The sequence below is a fragment of the Nanorana parkeri genome, unplaced genomic scaffold (assembly GCF_000935625.1).
Source record: "Nanorana parkeri isolate BGI_ZX_2015 unplaced genomic scaffold, ASM93562v1 scaffold35, whole genome shotgun sequence".
In the NCBI taxonomy this organism is placed as follows: Eukaryota; Metazoa; Chordata; class Amphibia; order Anura; family Dicroglossidae; genus Nanorana; species Nanorana parkeri.
Window position 1 is genome coordinate 1,638,354 of NW_017306303.1, and position 22,344 is coordinate 1,660,697.

General features: G+C 41.9%; 1 protein-coding gene across 4 annotated transcripts in view; it reads left to right on the plus strand.

The window, feature by feature from the left end:
• The window catches only part of R3HDM2 (R3H domain containing 2), a 111,428-nt gene that overhangs the window by 70,949 nt on the left and 18,135 nt on the right, over positions 1-22,344 (plus strand). For 2 of the 4 annotated variants that reach the window (XM_018569645.1, XM_018569653.1), the window contains exons 7-15: positions 1,027-1,086; positions 2,942-3,082; positions 3,284-3,392; positions 5,768-5,863; positions 6,486-6,517; positions 8,254-8,307; positions 12,906-13,135; positions 13,942-14,105; positions 16,919-17,011. In XM_018569645.1, coding sequence (XP_018425147.1) covers positions 1,027-1,086; positions 2,942-3,082; positions 3,284-3,392; positions 5,768-5,863; positions 6,486-6,517; positions 8,254-8,307; positions 12,906-13,135; positions 13,942-14,105; positions 16,919-17,011 — 979 coding nt within the window. The remainder of the gene's footprint in view (positions 1-1,026; positions 1,087-2,941; positions 3,083-3,283; positions 3,393-5,767; positions 5,864-6,485; positions 6,518-8,253; positions 8,308-12,905; positions 13,136-13,941; positions 14,106-16,918; positions 17,012-22,344) is intronic. The other 2 variants (XM_018569667.1, XM_018569659.1) reach the window with 2 other exon arrangements.

Sequence of the window (22,344 nt, forward strand, 5' to 3'; positions counted from 1 at the left end):
AACTATGTATGCACAGCAAACGTATGGCTTGTTGTGTTGCCATTTAATTGAATGAAACCCCAGTGCAGCTTCTGCAGATGCAATACAGTGCGGTGAAAAGAAAAAAGGCGCGTTGCATTCCTTTTTTCTTTTCACTGCACCACAGTGCATGGCCGCCAGGAGGTGTGTTGGGGTGCCATTCAAATGAAAAATACCATCCATTCAGTGCAACGCTGTGGTGTTAAGAGGCCCTCCATCTGCACTCAAGGCAAGCATAAATATTTGTCATTTTGCTCAGCCACACACCCTTAGCTTAGGTTGTTTACCTCCCTTTCCTAAACTGCAGTTAAACAATACAGTTTATTTCACCAGCCTGTCTTCAGCCCATGATCAGACAATGCAGAAGTTAAATCTAGTATATTTATGCTCTGGATGGACCTTTTCGAAGTTTTATGTTTTTGTAACATCTTAGATGTTTAAAATAGAAGTATATAGGTTTGCATGGCTGTTTACGACGAGCCTTAAGTAGGGTACAAACGGTTAGAATTTTGTATGAACAAAGTCGTTTTCGGAACGTTTATCGAATATTGGTCAATTAGTATGGTGCAGACAGACGAATACGACTGTTCCCGAAAATGTTCAAAGGAGTGTGTTTGAATAAATTTCTAACAGTGAATGTGGTTTTTGTTGGGAAACTCCATTAATTCCAAAACAGAATGTTAAAAGCGAAAATTAGACTAACTTCAATCGGCAAATTTCTGATGCCAGTATGAAACGTTCCAACTGTATTTTTCATACGAACATTCGTGCAAAAATCTACCCGTGTATTACCTACTTTACCTTCTTGGAAACTTTATTTATACCTATGTATAAGCAAATGTAACATGTATGTTTTAAGTATACGGAAAGTCAGTTGTCCAAGAAAATGTAGCAAAATATTTACCTTGCTGCACTTTCAATTTGTTTGGTAGAGCTACTGCTGAATTAAAGGTGCTATCAATGGTATATATGGTTGGAAAATAATGTAACTGTGCTTCATTCCTTTAGGGACAGAATGATGCTGCTAAAATTAGAACAAGAAATCCTTGAATTTATTAATGATAATAGGTAAGTGTGAATACAAGATCCTTATCACCATGTAAACAGCCAGAAGCATAATATGAATAAACAAGCTGTAACCTGCCCCACATGACCTATTTAAAAGGAAACCAGAAAAATAGTGCTCTAAATATATATTCTCACAGTGGGGTAGGTAAGCAAGAAGGTAAATCAACACACACTTGCTTTAACTGCTTTTTTAAATGTGTTCAGTTGAAAAATGAAATCCAGCGTGTCTCTTCTGGCCTTATGACTTTTTACACACATGCATAAACATTTGTTTTTTAATCATTTGCAGTGGCTTTTTGTCCTGGTATTTAGAATCCATTCTACCTTGGCTTATGGAAAATACACTGCGTGTCATACTTATTACTGATATCATCTAATCACTACCGAAGACTGTAAACCAGTATTTCCTAGTGAAAGTAGTGTTTACGATTATCTGTATTCCTGCAGTAAAATGCATTCATTTTACTGCATAGAAATACATTTTAAGTAGAAATCTCATTCTTTTTTGTGCCTTGTTCCCATCTATGTTCTTTTATGTTTTTAAAATACCTGAAATGCATTTGCACCATAAAAAGAAAACCCTATAATGTTTTTTCTCAGATATTGCACGATGAACAATTAACGCACAAATAACAAGTAAATACACACAAACGCATAAATGTATGCAGTTCTGGCCAAGTGTGTGATTTAACTGTATATGCTTAAATGTATGTAAAGCTGAAACTTTTAGTTTTGAGAAGACTAGGGAACCGTGGAGACCCCCCAGTCAGTGAGAGATGCAACAGGAAGTAAGATGCCTCTCACACACTGGACAGTTGTCCTATTTGAAGATGTCTCCTCTGTACCTATAAGAGTTCACAATTTTGGATTTTACTTTCACTTTTTATACCAGAGACAGTGGGAGAAATAACAGAGTGGTACATTCATAAAGCCTGCTCCTGATTAACAGAGGGTGTCCAGACCCTTTGTTAAAGGAGAACTATGAGGTGACTGTTTTTCACTCACCTTATAGTTCTAGCCGACCTGTGACACTGACTGTGGCTCAGTAGATCGGGAGGTGAGCGAACACATACCGGCGTTCGCTCACCTCTCGATCCTGTCACGGCTCTCTGCCGTGACGGGAGGGGATGGATTCCCCCCTCCCTGCTCCGCCAGCGCTGACTGGGGGGGGGGGGGGGGGGGGGGGGGGCAGCTGGCTCTGCCTCTAGATAGCCAGCTATCAGTCTCGCAGCTGGGCGGATCCCGGCATAATTGTCGGGGTCCACTTCAGCTGCGGCGTCTCAGTATACCGCGAGCTACAGCTTGCGGTATACTGAGCCTAGGGTGACGGGAGGACGCTAGTTTTTGTCCTCCCGTTACCCTAAGGAGAACTATGGGGGAAAGCCTTAACCCCATAGTTCTCCTTTAACTAGGAGCAATCTGGTCCATTTTACTGTACCGTGGAGAGTGGCGATATAATGTGCAAGTATGCTGTGCACTGAGCATGTGCCGCCAGCAGTGTACACCAAAATAAAAATAAAAAAACCTTTTTGGGAAAGGGAAACTTTTTTCGTCAGAAAATCTCTTACGTCAAAAAGTTTTCCCCTGTAGCAGTTTGGCTTTGCCTTTTATGAATCACTTCTTGTGTGATATAAAATGATGTAGAGGTACAGTACATTATTGTAAAGCATTTTATGTAGCACAGCTGATCACAAAGCAGCAACAGCAGGTGAACCATAAGACATGTACATTGCAGCAACAGATAACATTTGAGACCTTTCTCTCAGTTCCCATGCATTCAAAAAATGAAATAGTAAATGTCCTTGAAGTATGGTTGATTGTATGTACATTTCATTGGCTTGTCTTCCTTTTTCAGCAATCAATTTAAAAAGTTTCCACAGATGACCTCATATCACAGGATGCTTTTACACCGTGCTGCTGCTTACTTCGGCATGGATCATAACGTAGACCAAACAGGCAAAGCCGTAATCATTAATAAAACCAGTAACACACGAATGTAAGTAGCTTGTTTTGGCAATCTTTGCATTCTGCATTCTTTATCCTTCCATTACCATTTATTAACCAACCTTGGTGTAAGTTTGACTGTGAGTTTTGTAGGACGTATTGTATTACTATTACAAAAACCATTAAACCTAGTAAAGTCATTAGAGCTGTTCCACACAGTGGTTTAAAAGGCACATATTTTCTACTTTTTCAGACCTGAGCAAAGGTTCTCTGAGCACATCAAAGATGAAAAGAGTTGTGAATTTCAACAAAGATTCATCCTAAAGAGAGACGATGCCAGCATGGACCGTGATGATAATCAGGTGAGGATGCTGCCAGTTGACTTCTGAGCTCCTTAACTGAGCCCTAAATTGACGTATATCTTTTATTATGCTGTATAGTTGTCCCTCGTCTCCCAATGTAAATACTTGAAAGCACCAGTCTGTAGTTATATGCTAGCATTTGTAATTTTTATACTTGTTTAGTACTGTATGCATTTTGAAACTGCTTTATATCTGGTTTTATATTCATAGAAGCAGTTGTGTTCATTCCACTTAGTGTTAAAACTTTGGCTGCAACCAACTAATCGATAATGAGAATAGTTGTAAACTATTCTCATTATCGATTAGATCCCCTAGCTCTCTTCTCCACGCTGGGAGGGGGGCACAACAGGTAGGGCTGGTGCAATAGCCAGCCTGCTATTGCAATTTGAAATGGCCTATAGCAGGATGGCTATTGCACCAGCCCACTACCGGCTGTATTTACAGTCAGCTGCCGTTGCAGAATCTTGTCACTGGTAGCTGTCATTCCCTGGCGGAAGCTATTTAAGCGCCATGTGCTTACAATACAATTATTAAATAAAAAAATATTATAAAAGGTGGGAAAAAGCAATTTTCGGTTTCGGCCTAATAAATTCTGCTGCTGGAGGTGCGTTGCAGTGCCATTTTATTTTAAATGCACCCCAAATGCCCCTCACCCACAGTTTGCTGCACTGGAATGCATGGTACCGCAATGCTGAGCGTTCCAGTGCAGAGCGATTGCAAAAAAATGTGCATGCAGTTTTATTCTGAAGTAAACTTGTTTTTGTATATAAGTGTAATATGTAAATAATCGGCCAACTAATTGGTTATAAAAATAATCATTAGTTGCAGCCCCAGTTAAAACGAACACCTTTTCCTGATTTGCCTAATAAAGGTCTTACTATGTAGTAGCCACTGCAACTACTTGAAATACATGTAGAGAGAAGTAGAAATTATACTATATTTATTATATTTCCTTCATGCTTTAACTGCCTCCTTCTGCACCTGAGTGACCGATAAATCCAAAGATTTTTGCTTTAGAAATGGAGTATTATTGTTCACCGCCAGAACAAAAATCTGAACCGAGGTTAAACATAAAGCACCATTGTAGGCCATCACTTATTCATATTAATGCAATTAATAGGGATGCACCGATACCGTTTTTTTGGTATTGAGCACCAGTACCGATATTTTTTTTATCGGTACTCGCCGATGCTGAATACCAATAACCGAAGTTCCATTAAGGAAGCCAGGCGGCGTGTAATGACTCGCCACCTCGCTTCCTGATTAGCCGGGAAGCAGTGGCACATAAAGACTTGCCACACGGCTTCCCGATTAGCAGGGAAGCCGTCTCCATGATTCATCACCAAGTGACGAAGAAGCATGGAGCCGACTTTCTGGCCAATCAGGAAGCCGGGCGCCGTGTACTGACTTTTTGCCCAGCTTCCTGATTGGCCGGGAAGCTGGCTCCATGCTTCCTCGTCACCAGGTTATAGGCCAGACCAATCGGGAAGCTAGGCGGTAAGTCATTACACGCTGCCCGGTTTCCTGATTGGCCATGGAGCCGGCATCCCTGCCAATCAGGAAGCTGGGCAACGTGTAATAACTCGTTACCTGGCATCCTAATACCGGAAGCTCCGGTATCTGGCTAGGCATTGGAGCATTTGAGCGAGTAAGAGTACTCGCCCAAATACTCGGCATCGATACTAGTATTGGTGCATCCCTAGCAATTAGTGTATTAATGATAATGTATGGCAAAGCAGACTTGGAACATTATACTTATTTCCCTTAAAAGTGTGCCTTTAAAGTTAAAGACCAAGGTAAATCATTCTGTGTTGTCTTCCACAGTAAAAGGCAGGCAAATTGCAGCAGAAAGGAGCAATTCCATGCTCTCTTTCTCCTCCAGCTGGCATCATAACTTTCCCATGTCATTCTGATGCTGGAGCTTTGAAACTTAACAGTGCAAGTTAGATGTGTGCTTCTTGGTTTGAATTATTGAAGTAGAAAGCCACAGAGAGCTCAGTGTGGTTAGCTGAGACAGCTTCATAAATCTGAATAGAATTGGGCCTTATATGTATTTTCCTGGCTATAAGTTAGTAAACCATCCTTTTATTTCAGTGTCTGTTCTTTTGCAAAATCGCATTATTGGTTGAAAGTGATTTCAAACCTTTTTTCCTTTTATTTGGGTCTTGCATTTTTGTGTCTGTGACATGTTTTTTTTTTTTAATCCAAACTAGCCAGCTTAGATATGATATCAAGTGCTGGTGTCTCACCAAGGCTCCAGTTATTATGCGATCCTCTAGTATATTGAACTGTTCTGTCTCATGGTGTGCATTATAACATTATTCCTATTATTCATTCATGTGTCTTTATCTCATTGATCTACCCAATTTTTACAGATTAGAGTACCTTTGCAAGATGGAAGGCGGAGTAAATCCATAGAAGAGCGAGAGGAGGAGTATCAGAGAGTTCGGGAGAGAATTTTTGCAAGAGAGGTAAGAATTTTTAAATCTGGAAATATGAGAAGTTTCAGTGTAAGCCAGTACCTATTAATGTCGGTCAGTCCGTTTTTATAAATGTTTTCTCATTTGTCAGAGCAATTATACTTGTGGTGCCTGCACCTCTAAATAGGAAACGTCATGACTGTAGCACATGCAGTACCACCCACCACTCCTACATTTGTTGGGACATACTGCCCTAAAGTTTGTATGTTTTATTTATGTGCCGCCGAAATGTGTTACAGACATGTTTTAGTATGTTAGCAGTGGTTCTCATCCCAGTCTTTTGTTTTTTAAATTATTATTATGTTTGGGGAGCTGGGTGTCAAAGATCCCGCTCTTGAATAACCTAGCTAGAGAAATGGTCTGTCCCTAAATGACACTGCTGCAGGCAAACAAACTTCAAGACTGAGCAAACTTGGCATGCCCTGGCTCCATACCAGCAATAAGAAAGACAACCAGTTGAACTGCATATGAAGAGCAGGTGTCTCAGACCTGCATATTTGCCTACTTAAAATATAAAACGTGTATAGGGAAAACATGCACTGGTCCAACATAAAATAGAATTATGTAATTCTTCTGCCGGATTCTTCATTTATGTTTAATTTCTGTCTTTCAGTCAGCCCAAAATGGTCATATTGCTGATAACAGGTAAGCCAGTCCTTACATCATTATTCCCTTTCACTACCCCAGGGGTATAAGGAAAACCTTGGTGTGTAGTGTACCGATCGCCAACAGTGCTGGCAAGATTGTCTGGGCTGACTAGACCCAGTCATGTCTCATCTGTTGCCCTTTGAACTTATGTACAGTACCTTGTTACCTGTAGCGTGATCTACAGTTAAGAACTACTAATAGGCTTTTTGAAATGGGAACACGTGTGCCCCATCAGGTGGTTGCTTTCAAAGCAGAACTTTTGGACATGAACTAACGTTTTTAAATACATATGTTTACTCATACCAGGTATCCACTGACGTTTAAATTCAAAGGTATAATGCTACCTTCCATTTCACTTCTGATTCTATACTGCCAGTTTTGTGATTTACATACATCTGCTGCTCTACACAGTTATGCAGGTGACATACTTGTTTTCTGGTTCAGTAATGCAGCTTCTGGTTCACCTTTCTGCCTCTAGTCTGCTCAGTGGTCAGTGAACCAGTATCATCGCCTCTGTCCACTTAGCAGAGAGGTGTTAAAGAAAACAGTACAGCTGTACCAGAAGGTAGCAGGGTTATCCTTCTGGCTGTGCAGTGTGGTAGAGGTGTGAAATCACAAGAATGGGTAAACAGAAATCGCACATAATTGGAAGGCAAAACTATGTGAACACCTGTATTTCAACACTGTGTTTATCTGGAAATCTGTTTTAGGCTGTCACCTAATTTATGAGAGTATAGACTTTGTGGTACCAGTATTTATTGTCTTTGGCCCCACTAATCTCTTGCTTATGGGTCAGCCCAAGCAATAAGATTTTTCCACTGAATAGAAGTGGCTAGTACACTTTTAAAGTGGAACTTTTTTCTTTTTCTTCTTCATGCACGTGAAAACTGTTTATGTAATATAAAAAAAAAAAGTTGCTCAGTGTAAGCAAACCTATTGTTTTTGATGTATAGTTTGGAATTGAATATGCACTTGACAGCCATGTTTGCTCTTTCTGTATGCAGGCAACAGGTATATAATATAGACTATGCAGTTTCCAATGATTTGACACATCTTCAATGGTCTAATAGCCACAGATGTCTAGGCTGCCTAGACTGTCACATGAAGCAGCTGGGAGCAGATTATTTTTGTTTTTATTTAAAATTCATTGTGAATTCTAATGATAGGGTCATTTTATAAAACAAATCTAGATTACATGAATTGTGTTATGCACATTTCATCCAAACGTGCATGCAGACCTGCTCCTAGTACATACAAATATTTAGTGAATGTATTTTACAATTTTGTGTAAAGAAGTTCTCCACTAGGAACAAAACCTGTGTTTCACAGTGCTGTACACCGTGTGTAACGATCGAAAGTCACAGTACTTTTTTTTTTAACCTGCTCTGGCATTAAATCTAAACGACGCTGTTCCCAGTCCAGGAGAACCTATGGCAGATGTGGATCTCTTTGAAATGTTCCATCGGATTAGTCTCTTAACATGGGTGCCTCTTTTAATGTGAAGAATTCCTTCTGTATTAGTAATGTTCATGTTCGAGAGTATTCTAAAATTATTTTACTGGAATTGAACAGGACAAATGCTAGTTCGTTGAATAAACGCATTGGTATGCATTTCTTTAAAACACTTGATTTGTTACTTTTTGATTCTTCTTGTCCACCTTTAAACCTTTGCTATAATGGGATAAAGAAGACTTAAAACGGTTTCTCCCCTTTCCTCTTAATGTAACCAACAGAGTCTACAGAGAAGGCTTTTCCACTCTCTCTCACAAAAGGAGACAGTTGTTTAGGTATCTTCTATGTTGTGTACTTGAGTATTATCTGTCAAGGTCACTGATACCCACGCCTTCTCGCATGGCTGCTTGTGAGGTTCTTATTGACATGTAGTTTGTTGCAGTGTCCTGTTTTGTAATGTCCGGACAGGGGCCAGAACTGTTTTTCCATCGGCCGATATTCATGGCTGCTTCATAATGTTTTTGTCCTTCATTTTATGTTTATCCAAACCTTTACAACCTCTGGATTTTTATTGTTGTACCACAAGGTCCAGAATATAGAAGGGCAGCAAAGCATGCTGCTCTTCTTATTTCTATAAGCTGAATTACGCAAGGTTTCTTGACTCCTGTTTTCATTTCTTTTCCTACTATTTTATATTTGACTTGTGAACTGATATGGGTGTATAGGTGTAACCTTGTAGAGGCAGTTAGTGCCTGTGTCAAAGGGCCTTTGTTTGCTTCAGGCGGGTTGTGTATTCCCATACAAGTCTATACGAATGCAAAACCCGCCTGAAGCAGGTTTAAAGGAGGCCCACTGCAAGTCAAAAGCACATGTCAATGAATTTCGAAAGATCTCATAAGTTTCTCAAACTGACATCTTTGACATAAGCCCAAAGCCTGTGGGCACATTTCATCCAAATGAACATATTGATATGCAGACCTACTTGGTATTTAAATGTATGTATTTGAAACAGTTTTGTGGGGAGTTCTCCACTAAGAACAGATCCTGTGTTTTCACAATTGCTTTAGGCCCCGTTCACATATAGCGACTTATCGCGCGATTTCCGCCGCGATATCGCGCATTTTTGCTGCGCGATATCGCGAGAAGTCGCTGGCCAATGCTATTCAATGGAGCTGTCTTAACTCCATGTCGCGGTCGCAAGTCGCTTCTACCGGACCCTTTTTTCGGCGGATTTTGCGCGATTTTGCTTTTTCTCTATGGAGCCCGACGGAGAAGGTCGCGCTACCGTCGCAGGATCGTCACCCCGAAAGTCGCGCTATCCCGGCCGCTGCAAAGGTATGTCGCTATATGTGAACGAGGCCTGACTCTGTGTGCTACAATCTAAAGTCACAAAACCATTTTTTCACCTGGTCTGGCATAAGTGAAACCATTTTCTCTGCTCCCAGTCCAGGAAAACCTGTGAAAGATGTGGACCTCATGTCACCCAGGGCTGTCTGTGGGCAGAATTAACTGCTCCGGGTATCCTCTGACAGGAACAGGGAATTCCTTATTGACTTTTTAGGGGCTGTGCACCTGGGGTAAGCTCCATCTCCTTGGCTGATTCGCAAATGCGTGAAGTAGGCCTTTCTGACACTCTACATTGTTTTGGGTTCACTTAGGTGAAAATCTGGTATGACTCAGGCGCTTTCCTGGTAAGACTCCTATCCTTTGTTTCTGGGGTGCTGGTGCTTCCTTGGATCTGGAGTCATGAGCAACCTTACCCCTTGACTTTCTGAAGTCAAGGAAAGGCCACCTCTTGTGCACTGGTGAGTATGTGTCTAGCTAGTGGCTTAGGGCCTTTTCTTTTACAAGGACATTTTTCCTAGAGTTCCATGTCTGTTACCTGTTCCTACTAGAGGGCTTGATCCCTTTCTTTGTTAACCGCAACAGTTTGTAGGATTTTTCTTCCCTAACAAGAAAAAACCAAACCTTTTTTGGTGGGTTCAAGTTCACCAGCTTGCTGCTTGGTCCATGGTTAGTGCTTCCTTACAGCTTAAGTCATTCCCCTTTGATTCATGAGGTTGATTTTCCATCTCTTACCTCTGGTTGTGTTCTCCTATAAGGCAGAGGGTTCGACCTCATCTGGTGCCACATTTGGGCATATGTTCTTCACATGGCTCTTGGGCTGCAGTTACCAGTTTTGTTGGATCTGTTAGAGTTGTTGCTGCTAACCCATCCCTCAGTAGGACTACTAGATGACTTCCTGTGTCTCTCAATGGGCGAGAAAGAAATAAGGGTTTTTGTAATTGCCATAAAATCCTTTTCGTGAAATGTGTTAAGGGACGCATGTCCCACTCTGTGTTTATGATTATGCACTTGGTACTGCTTGCCACAAACCTGAGCCAAGCAGGGAAGAGTAGGGGTTATCCTGGGCTGGCCTATAGATTGTTTTTGTTTACCAGTGTCCAGTCCTCTTACAGGCAGCAGTGCAACCTAAACATAGATGACTTCCTGTGTCTCTCAATGCACTCCAAGAATATGATTTTATGGTAAGCACAAATTCCTATTTTACCCTAGAAATCACACAGTTTGTGGATTTGTTTGCTCTGTAGTCTCCAGTGTCAACCTGAAATATAAGATCTGAGATACCAGTTTGACCCACTTTTTAAGAAAATCAAACTAAAACTAAAGCAAAGTGGCCCTCCCTCATACAGACCACAGAAAAAGCTAGAATGAAATGTGGGCATAATCCAAAATTCAACGTAGGTCAAATTGTTGTCAAGTCGTGTTGTGAGAAACATTATGAAATACATCACATGTTAGGAGATATTCAAGTAAAAATCGCTAAAGATTCACAAAGGTCGTAATTATAGATTTAACAAAATACACATTTTGGTTCATATATAATATATATATATACATACAGGGCTCGAAAAATCCACTCGTCCACTCGTCTGTGAGGAGCAGACAGTGGAGCCCGACGAGCAGATTCCCTGTGACAGGAGATCAAAGGGAGTTCAGTAAGATTTCTGAAAACAATTTTTGTGTGTGTAATTAGTAGTTGCAAGCACTAGTGTGAATGTCAAAAAATATAGGTAACATACTCTAAAACACATAGTAAACTGTTGGGAACCTGCCCAGATGTAATCGAAGATGGAGAGTGCTGTATGAAGCACAGCTTTGGGAGGAATTTGTCTATTTAGTGGAAGATTACGATTAAGGGCTTATAGTATTTAAAGGGAGATAGGACTGAAGCTTTAACCATTATTTTAGTTTCATCATGCATGAGACAGAATCTGATAAAAGGGATGTTCCTTTGTTGAAGATAGTAGGTAGCGTACAATGTGTGGAAATAATAAGGCCTTATTCACACGAGAATAAGCCGGCACGTACAGCTTCGTACTGCGTGCACAGCCGTATCGGGCAGCTCCTGGAAAGGACAGGGGCTGCGCGTGATTAGTACGCAGCCCCTGTCCTTCTCTATGGGAGTACGTGACCGTACGCCACCCTACGCTCACCTCAAGTGCAGGAGTCCCTGTCAGCGTACAAGTACGCTCACCCGCATGGGGCCACAATGGTTCAATAAAGAAGCCTAATAGTTAAGATAGGAGATAACCATTTCAGTTTTGTTCATTACATTTTTTAATAAGAGAACATAAAAATGAGATCAGTTATTCATACAGGCAATCATTCAAGCAGGCAAAAGAAATCTTGTCTTGTCAGCATCCATTTAAAACTTTAGTGACCATCTGTGGGTCAGAAGGTTCAGTACTTGTTGACTCGCTCTGCTGCTAAAAAGCTGTTTTTGATGGAGATTAGAATAGCTTTCCTGGAGAAAACATGTCCAAAATAGCTGTCCTGAACATATCTAAAAGTCTAGGCAAGTGGTCACATGGTTTTGGCTGAATGGAGTTGTAAGAATTTGAACTGGCCGATCCTGCTCTTCAGAGATCAGTGCTTTTGATGCGGACATTTGATTGTAGGTCCACTATCACAGAAACAGTGTTCTAAGAACTATTCACTTAGCTATTGTTCACCACCTCCTAAAGGAAACCTTGCAGTGCCTGGCTTCATTCATTTGAGCTATGCAACGGCTTAAAGCTTTCCTTTGCAAGTGTTTTCCAAAACACTGCCAAGTATGAACCATCTAGCCTTTAAATGACTCATTGCTGTGTAAGCGGTAAACAAAAACTTTGCTGCAGTCTGTGCCCAGTAATGCCACTGAGTATTGCCATCTTGCCCCTCACATACTGAAGGCAAATAATTTTTTTTAAAAAGTACAACCCCACACACAAGACACCTCAACCATTGCTGTGAAAGTCATCTGGCACTGCTTTCGGTCTACGTCGGCCTCCATTTTCCTTTCCTTTGATATACCTAGCTGTGCTGTGTACCTTACAGAGCGTGTGTACCACTGGGAGTATATGTTCACACTTTAGCAAACACTGCAATAAACTATAATAATGTGTCTATAAATAAGTTGATAAAATGCTTTTCTGTGCATGTTAACCTTAATGTTTTGCAAACAATATTAAGCTATCATTACAAGAGTCGAATTCATCTCACCTCCCAGTATAGTAATACTCGCTCATTGTTGTGGTTCTAACTGTGCTTTAAACAACTCTGCATCTGTCTACTGAAAACTTTTGTTTTTCCCTTTGATACTAATTTCTGGGTAACGGTGTGCAGAAGCTGCAGTTTTTACATTTGAAACTTCTTTTCAGGGAGTTATAATTGTTGCACAGTTGGGTCAGTGGTATGTGAATGGTAAGATGGTAGAACATTTGCGTTAGAGGCACAGTATGTAACTGGTGCAACCTGAAAGCAAAGTGAGGCTTTTCTGTCAAATTTGATGGAAAAAGTTCAGCAGCCAGATTCATTTTTCAAACTGCTTTGTTGCTGTAAGGAATATAAATATAAAGTAGTTAATGCATCCAATGTTTTTTTCCTGTAGAGGCAACAGAGACTTTCTGAATAGAGGCCCTGGTAGTCGACAGAGCAGTACTGAAAGTGAACTGAAATCTCTGGATCCAAGACCTTGGAGCAGCACAGACTCTGATGGCTCCTGCCGCAATATGCGTCCTCCAGTAACCAAAGCCAGCAGCTTTAGTGGCATTTCTATCCTGACCAGGGGGGATAGCATTGGCAGCAATAAGAACGCAGTCAACCGGACGGGCCGACCAGGTGAAATGTCTCCTTCATAAGTGTTTGGTGTCTTGGTTGTATTTTACAGGCTAATATACATGCTGTTTTGTTAGATTCTTGCTTAGCTAGCGTTTGTATAGAGTGGGGATGGATTAGAACCACTTCCAGGTTTGTTTATCTAATGCTTTATTGGGGAGGACACTTAATGTCACAGTGCCAGTGGTTTCACTATAGACTAAAGTCAGGAAAAGTCTGCAATAGGGACACACAGGATTACTGAGAAATTCTAGAACTCTCGCTTATTCCATACTCTACAATTTTAGCCTGATTTTTTTTTTTTTTTTCCACTTAAGGAAGAACTCTAGGAATTTTTAATAAAAGTACCCTGCATTGGGGCTACCCCCACCCTGCAAAGTTTAAGTGCTTTTTTTTCGGGGGGGAGGGGGATTGGGTGTCAAATAAAGCAGATATACCCACCTGATTCTTGGTGCTGCTAGACCGGTCCCTGCAGCTTCTTCTCCCTTGGGCTCCATTTGTCTAAAGATTGCTGATATAATTGCATCTAATGCAGGTCCATTGACTTGCATTAGATGTGAGAACGCCGAGGGACATTGCAGAGCCGGAGAGAGGTGAGCACTGACCAAGCATCAGGTGAATCTTATTTGATGAACTGATCAGGTGAGCTTATTGTTTATAATGCTTCTTGTTTTGTGCACTACTTGAATAAGCCTGTACATGTGGTTTGATTCTTGTTATAGCTGTATTGATGACAGTGAAGCAGTTCTACATATTTTTGTGGCTAAATGTTTTATTTCTAATTTGCTTTCGGCTGTTTGTTCTGGCAGGCCTGCCAATAAGCACCCCAGAAGTATGCAGCCAAGCCACCTCCTCCCAGCAGTCCACTAGAAGCATCATATCTTGCACTGCACAGCAACAACATCCCCATCCTCACCAGGCACTTCCACCCACTCCTCAGCAACAATCCATGAGTAACCACTTAATGTCACAGGTGAGTCACCAGACAGTGTCATCAAGTCCAGCTTGTACAGCCTGTCACTCTGCATGCATCTACTGTCTTTCACTCTAGCTTTTTAATACGTTCTTTTCATATTTGACAGAATCCATTGATCTTTATACTATTCTCTCTGATGGTTTTTTACTTTGCTTACCTTTTTGTCTGCATTCGTTCATGCATTTATGTTGACCTGAGATGAATAATAAGTGTAGTCTGCTCCTTCAAATTTATCTCAGCCATAAAATGCTGCCCCTGTCAGCTGTCATCCAAGGTTGATTACTTTTTTTGTCCTCTTCATAACTTCATTCTATGCTGTCTGATGACTTTGTTTCAACTCGGATGCCTTATAAAAATATGCCTTTCAGTTAAAGCATATCTAGACTCAGACAACCTTTTCCTCAAATCCGTTTGAGGATAGCTGTGAATGATTAAGCAATCGCAGCTGCTGTTTTGCCCAAACTTAAACTAGCAGAGGTGAAATCAATCGCTATACAGCTCTTCCTGTTTTTTAAGATGGCCCTGATCACGCACTCAGTTAATTCCAGTAATCAGAAGCAAGAGTGAGCAGGATACGATTCCTGTAATGTCAGACTCCTCAAAAGACAGAGTATCCCTAAACATTGTCATGTTCGAAGGGACTCTGCTGCTTCTCATCTGGGGTTATGCGGTGCATTTTTTTACTGGACACTTTTCACATTAACTATTCTAATGAATCCCTATTAGACAGCCAAACATCAGATTTTAAAACCGAGCTCCAGCTTTAATAAAAATATTTATATTTATTTTGGTCCAGTTTGGCACAAGGTTTAGTATATATAAATGATCTCTGGCAGGGCCACGGGGATCATGTGATATACTGTACTAGCCGCAACCAGGTGTTCTCTGATTGGGTGAGGGGCGGCACCATTATGGCCCATCCAATTAGAGAATGCCTAGTATTCATTACAATTCTAGGTGTGCTCCTAAAAGAGAACTATGGCCCAACTTTTTTTTTTTTTGGCATAGTTCTCTTTAGTGTTACAGAAGGACATATACTAATGTTCTCCTGTAACCCAAAATTCAGCATAGAGTGGGCTATTGCCCGCTAAATGCTGACCTCGCATAGCCGCGCTCAGCCGGGATGGATCCTAATAATATTGTTGCGATCCTCCCCGCTGCCTGATTGACAGCTGATCTGCCTCTCTAGAGGCAGAGCTAGCTGTGCCTGTCCCCTCCCCCGTCTGTTTCTCAAGTCAGTGCTGGAAGAATGGAGAGGGGATGGGGGGGAATCCCTGTGGGGACTGACATTTACCGCTCTCTGCAAGGAGAAGATCGGGAACTGACCTATCAGCGTTATTTAATCGCTCACTTCCCGATCAATAGAGCCGACCTGTGACAGTTTCATTGTCACACATCGGCGCTTTTTATGGGGATTGTATTGGGGGAGTGTATTTTATTCTCCCTATAACGCTCTTTTACGTATATATTGCTTTTGAGTCCTTAGGTTAAAACCAAACCTGTCAGTTTTTATACATTTTGCATAAAGTAGGAAATGATTAAAGGAGAACTATGGGGTTAAGGCTTTTCCCCGTAGTTCTCAGGGTAACGGGAGGACACAAACTAGCGTCCTCCCGTCACCCTAGGCTCAGTATACCGCGAGCTGTAGCTTGCGGTATACTGAGACGCCGCAGTATACCGCTAGCTGCTGCTCGCGTTATACTAAGACGCTACAGCTGAAGCGGATCCCGACAATTATGTCTGGATCTGCCCAGCTGCATGACTGACTAGGTCGGCTAGAACTATGAGGTGAGTGAAAAGCACTCACCTCATAGTTCTCCTTTAAACATCTGCCAGGGTTCTTTTGCCATCTGTGTCCAATGTGGGATTTTTCCCTTCACTTGTGTTTTGTAGCTTTGTAGAGACAACACAAAGTGAGAGGAAAGGAAAACTTTTCAAAGTGAGAGAAATACCCTCTTAGACAGCAGTCGCCAAAATAAGTGCTCCATTGTAAGGTTTTTCTTCACTTTCTGTCCAGTATCTTTGGTCACCAGGACAGTACAGTACATAAATCTCCTTATCGACACGGACAACAACAAAAACCTAAAGGATGGTTTACCCCCTTTAACAGAAGGATAAGGATCTATTTTTTGCCAAGTGGCTATAGATTTCAAACCTCATTGTTTTGGCTAAAAATAAAATGATCCTCATTTAGGCGTTTGCTTTATGAATTGAGCCTGTTGTCTTGCAGCTTGCCTCATATTTAACAGAAGCTCTATTGCTCTGTTACATCCAACAGCTGATATAGTAGGCCGAGATCCTGGTCTCATGAAATGTTATTGTACATGTGAGACACCTAAATAATGTGTCATTCTTTCTAATGAAAGGTAGCATTTCTAGCTCATGCAAGTATACCAAAGTTTATATAATTTGGCAGACCCCATGTATATTAGTAAATATTAATCTGGAGTTTGTGTTAGGGTGATTCTAGTGGAATTCTGGGGTGTTCTTTTTCTGCTGCCTGTCATCATTAGTGGTTAATGGGAATATGATTTTAAAATGGTTTTCAAGTTTTTATTTTTAAAACGCTTATGACTCATTCATAGTATACGCTTCCAGAATTGAACAAAACTAATTAAAATGGTGCCTTGCTGTAAATGTCTCTAAATATGTACCTTGGAAATAAAATGCATAACTAACAATTTTCCTTTTTTTTTTCTTTTTTCCCTTAACCCTTTCCTAATATCCCACCACTGTTTCCCCTCATCTCACACTGCATCATCCCCACCCTTTTTGTCCTGTTCTCTGCATGCTGCTGTGCTGGCTCCAAGACCCTTCAGCCCTCTCCACAACCGGTCCAGTACTCCGCCAGCTCCTGCCCCCAAGTCCTTCTGCCAGTTTCATCTCCCCAGCAGTACAATCTGGTATATTCACTTTACCTGTTCCCTCCTATCTTATTGGATCTCTGCTTGTTTGAGGGGTTGGTAAACAGCTAGCAGTCCTTTCTAATGGGAAAATATTTAGATACTTTTTAGTATGGATGCAAGCTCACGGTTTCATTGCTTTATTTTTATTTGCTAAAAGGTTGACATGAAGAGCATTTTTCTTTTAAGTTTTCTAACCAAGTAGATGAAGTGACATGTATTTACTACCTGTATAGTACAGGGCTGTGCCTACTTTAGGGGCTTTGCCATGATATACTTTAAAGCAGGGGTGTCAAACTCAATTTAATCGTTGGCCACATCAACATTATGGTTGCCCTCAAAGGTATCTGTAAGACTATATAAATGTATCTAATCTTTATCATAATTGCCTCTGCGATTATCACTGGTTTTAGTAATAACTTAATACCTAGATCTGAAAGTAGAAGTCTAGAAAATGGCCTGGTGGCCCGGAATCGGCCCCTGGGCCTTGAGTTTGACACATGTGCTTTAAAGGCTTGTGTATGGGATTTGAAATAATTTAGCTCAACCAAAGCTGACATTCAAGTACTAGATAGACTCCTATAATTTAAGTAATCCTCACACTTCTTACAAATGTTGTAGATCTTCATTTACAACACTGCTGAGCCTATTAAAAGAGTTTAATGCTAATGTTGCAAAGTTTTGGGGTGTGAAGTGTGTTGTATATAATGTAAAATAGAGAACTAACTTTCTACTCCTTTGAAGGAAACAAGAAGTCTTAAAGTTTTGGGTTATATTGCTGCCTACAGGAAGATTGGGCACTGTTGACCACCCCAGGTTAGAACTCCTCTTCCTAGCATGTCTCCGTTTTTTGCTAGTGTCCTAGGAAGATGGACATCATTTCAACAGGCTAACTGGATTTCTGGTAGCACCCCTTTTTTTCCTTGCTCTTCAATCAGGACTTTTTTCTACATTACCCCTGGAGCGTTGTCTCTTCAAATGGAGCTTTCTGGAACACACTAGCACAGCCTGGCTTTTGGAATATTGTGTCCTGACCCCATTGGAATGGACGCCTGGAAATGACCTTTGGGATGCTGGGGTCTGCATAGAGCACTTTACATACTCCATTCTGCTAAAAGTTAGCTTCAGAGCACTTTCCAGGTCCAAAGCTGTTGGCGTTCCCTTAGCATTCGCCTTGTCTCTGAAGACACATTTGGTGATTAGGCTGGTTGGGCCAAGCCCTGGGACATACCTCAGTTACTCAGGTCGCAGGGGGCCTTTATTTCCCATTCCTCCATTTGTGCTATGGAAGTTGTTAATGTTGTGAGTCTGAGCGCCTACGTAAACCACTGGGTAGAGCGCTCTGCGTTCTTTTTTTTTCCATTCATCGTCCAGGAATTATCTCCTCGCTGCTGCTCCTGCTTGCAATGAGCCATGTGGATCATTGATCCATTCCTGCTGTCTGCCTGTAGTGACTTGCATCAATCATCGGGGAATAATCAGAAGTCTCCCTGCTGCAAGAAAGATGCATTGAATCCCGTCCTGGTCAGAACTTCATGTTCCAGCCTTTTCAGCCGTAACATTCCAGATGTAGGTAATTGTGAAGCAGACTTCCTCTTCTGGCAGCACCTGGACTCAGGGGAGTGGTCCCTACACCCTGAGTTGTTTAGGACCTGTGTCATGGGAGCGGGATTCTGGATGTGTATCCACTGGCCTCCAGGTTCAACAACAGACTCTAGTGGAAGCTTTGGTGGCTCTGTAGGATTAGTACACCCTAATCTATGACTTTCCTCCTTTGAAACTTCTAGTCTGCTTCACAGGATAGAGATAGAGGGCACTCCGATGATCCTTGCTGGTCCCGACTGGCCCAGGTTATTGTGGTACACCCGGTGATACTCTTGGTAGATGCTCTGTGGACTCACTGGATCATTCTGATCATCTGCCCCATGGACCAATTTACTATCCTGCTTCACATTTGCTGGCTTTAACAACATGGCCATTGAAGCCCAGGATCTGGAGGACAAGGGTTTCTGTCTGTGATTCTCTGCCCTTTCTATTCAGTTTTCAGGGACCATTGGCCTCTCACTCTTTAAGACTTTTGTACGGAGGGTTTTGCCTGTAGCTGCCCCCATCTGACTCTGGGAATGACCCCCAACTGGCTTTCTGTGCTTCAGAAATCTGCCATTTGTACCCATTAGGAACATTTGTTTCTATAATATTTTTTTCACAACGTGGTGTTTCTTTTAGTCTTCACCTTAGCAACGCGAGTGTGTCTCTAAACTAGTGGCCTTATCCTACAAGGGACCCTTTCTAGTTTTGCAGAGAGACAGGGTAGTGTTGAGGCCCAGGAATTTCTTCTCTCCTAAGGTATGTTCTGCCTTTCACCTCAATCAGGACAAGTCCAGCTTCTGTTCCTCTGTCCAGCTCCAGTTCACCAATAGGGGATTTCCCTCCACTGTCTAGATGTGCTTAGAAGTCTGTAAGTTTCTCTCAGCCACTTCTTTCTAATGCTGTATCGACCGTATAAGGGTGCACTGGCTTCCTTTTCCACCATCTCTAGGCGGATCAGACAGGCCACTGTTTAAGACTATCTTTGTCCCTCAGTTGTCGACCAATGAAAATACATTTTCTACTAGCCATTAAAACCTGTGAGAGAGACAGGTCCCACACCTCTGTGTTTATGATCATGCTCTCTGTATTGCTTTAATAAAGAAAAACAACTTAGGCATGCTTGTTCTGGGATGGCTTGCAGTTTTTTTTGTTTGCCAGTTTTCAGTCCTCATGTAGGTGACAGGATAACCCAAAAGCCTAAAGGTGCCCATACACTATGCGATTATCACACGATAATCGCGGGAAATCCCGCGACCGTACGATAATCACAAAGTGTATGGAAGAAGTGCGACCGCTTTTACTGTACGGTCGCACGTCTTTTGTCTAGGGAGCACGCTAGAAAACCAGCCGAAAAGATTTTCGGCTGGTTTGAACGGTGCTCGGGAGACAAATGCCGAACGGGCCTGTGTGCGCACACTGCCCATTCAGCATTGCGGTCATCGGAAGCCCGCCCCTCGGGGGGGCGGGCTTGCGATGATCGAGAGTACGATCTGCCTGTCCAAGATGGGCAGATCGTACGTTTTTTAAATTACTTTACAACCATCGCAAGACTAAGGTCTTGCGATGGTTGTACAGTGTATGGCCACCTTAAGACTTGCCCAAGAGAAGGATTTTATTTTATTTGGCTGGATTAACAATCTGCTGGTGCATATTAGGATGTATTCCTCCTAGCTCTTTGTGCCATGCTAGATGGTACAGTCTTAAACCTTTTTTTTTAAAGTATAACTTTGAACACTATATTTACATTTACAGCTTTGGACAGAACCTGTCGATAATGCTCATGCTTGTGATACAGCTGGGAACTTCAGCACGGATGCCTTTCATCCAAATTGCTAAGAAAAAGAAGTTCGTGACTTGACATGAATGTTGGAAACATGAATGTTGGACATGGTCTTTAACCCCTTCGTGACTGACTACGTACAGTGTACGTCGCCAGCATCGGGGCTGTTTAAACAGACTCCCGGTGACTTTTGCAGCCGGGACTCTGTTTAAACTTGTAGAGCCGACTGTCGGCTTTACAACAGAAGCGATCCTGGCGACTTACCTGTCGCCAGATCGCTTCTGCGTCCCGAAGAAGGGGCCACCCCCCCACTGCCGGACACCCCCGCCGTGCTTCCCGGGCTCCGTTGCCCCTCCTACGGGCCCAGGACCAGCGATCTTGGTGTCCGCGGGGAGCTGGGGAGGAGGTCGACTAACTTCCGTTCACCGATCCCCTCCCCGTTCACCGATCCCCTCCCCATTCTATGGGACCGGGAGCGATGCAGATTGCATCACTTCCGGTCCCTGGGCTGTCAGTTCTGGGCTCCTGCAGCCCAGCTATAAGCTATTGAAGTGCGATCTGCACTTCAATAGCTTATTTCCAGTGTAAAGGTGACACTGAGGGTCTTTTGGACCCCCAGCATCACCTTAAAGAGGACCTGTCACCACCATCTGCTATTACATGGGGGGGCTTGCAAGCCCCCCCATGTGATAGCAGTCAAAGTAAAGTAAAAAAAAAAAACAAAACAGTTTTTAAAATTAAAATGAAATAAAATAAATCTAATAATAATAAAAAAAATGTAAAAGTCCCCCCCCCCCGCGAGCACGCGCGTCGCCACGTAAACACGCGTCGGGTGCGCCTACGTATGAAAACGACGAACGCGCTACACATGTTGGGTATCGCCGCGCACGCCGGAGTGAGAGCAATAATTCTAGGGCCAGTATTTTGGGGTATCTCTAAATTGATGACCTGTGGGGGCTTTTAAAGCGTCTTCTATGGACTTTTTGGGGTACTGGGGTTTTTCGCCGTTTTACGGATGCACGCAATTTGTAACCTGGGCATGTTGGGTATCGTTTTACTCGTTGTAACCTCATCTTTTATATTTCATTAAAAAAATTGGTATTTTGTTGTGTTTTGGGGCATTTAATTAAATTTTTCACTAAATATTGGGGTTTAATAAGGAGTTGCGCTAATATTGCGCAACATAAAAATTTGCAACTACCACCATTTTATTCTATAGGGTCTTGGCATTCAGAAAATATATAATGTTGGGGGGTTTTAAGTAATTTTCAGGCCTAAAATGTGGAATATAACATGGGTACAAAAAATGAAAAAAAGGCCTCAGTCATGAAGGGGTTAAAGTAGTAACTTGGATGTAAATACAAACATTCTTGTCCGTTTCTCTTTCTGCCCCCACCCCTTTTTTTTTTATTATGATTAGCACGCAGTTTATATAATTTGCTAGTATTTGGCAACCATATGGCATCTTGTCTAGGCAATTCCTCAGCAGGATGTGCTACCATTTGATATCACTCTGTAAATGGAAATATTTTTATTCTTTGCCCACAATCAAGCATGTAATGGACCCTGATCATCCCTCTCCCCTGCTCTTTTACAAGCCACTTGTCACTTATTTTAATAGACACAGCTGTCAGCTAATGAGAAGTGAGAATTCAGGGCTGGGAGGAGCCACATTGCGCTGTGCATGTCTTCTGCCCTTATACAAATAAGGGAACCTAATAACGTACCAAGAGGGCGGTATGGAAAGCCCTGGATGTCTGAGCTTTTCATCCAGAGGAGCTGAAAGCAAAAGGTCATATAGAATCCCAGGTCCTGATCCTATACCTGCACGGTAGTCTGAAAAAGCCAAAAGATGCATAGTTTTGCAATAATGGTGCATTCATTTTTCCTTTTGATTTAATTTGCACTACATTTCCATTTCAATTTTATTTGCACTGAAAACAAACAAAACTTTAGTTCTGCT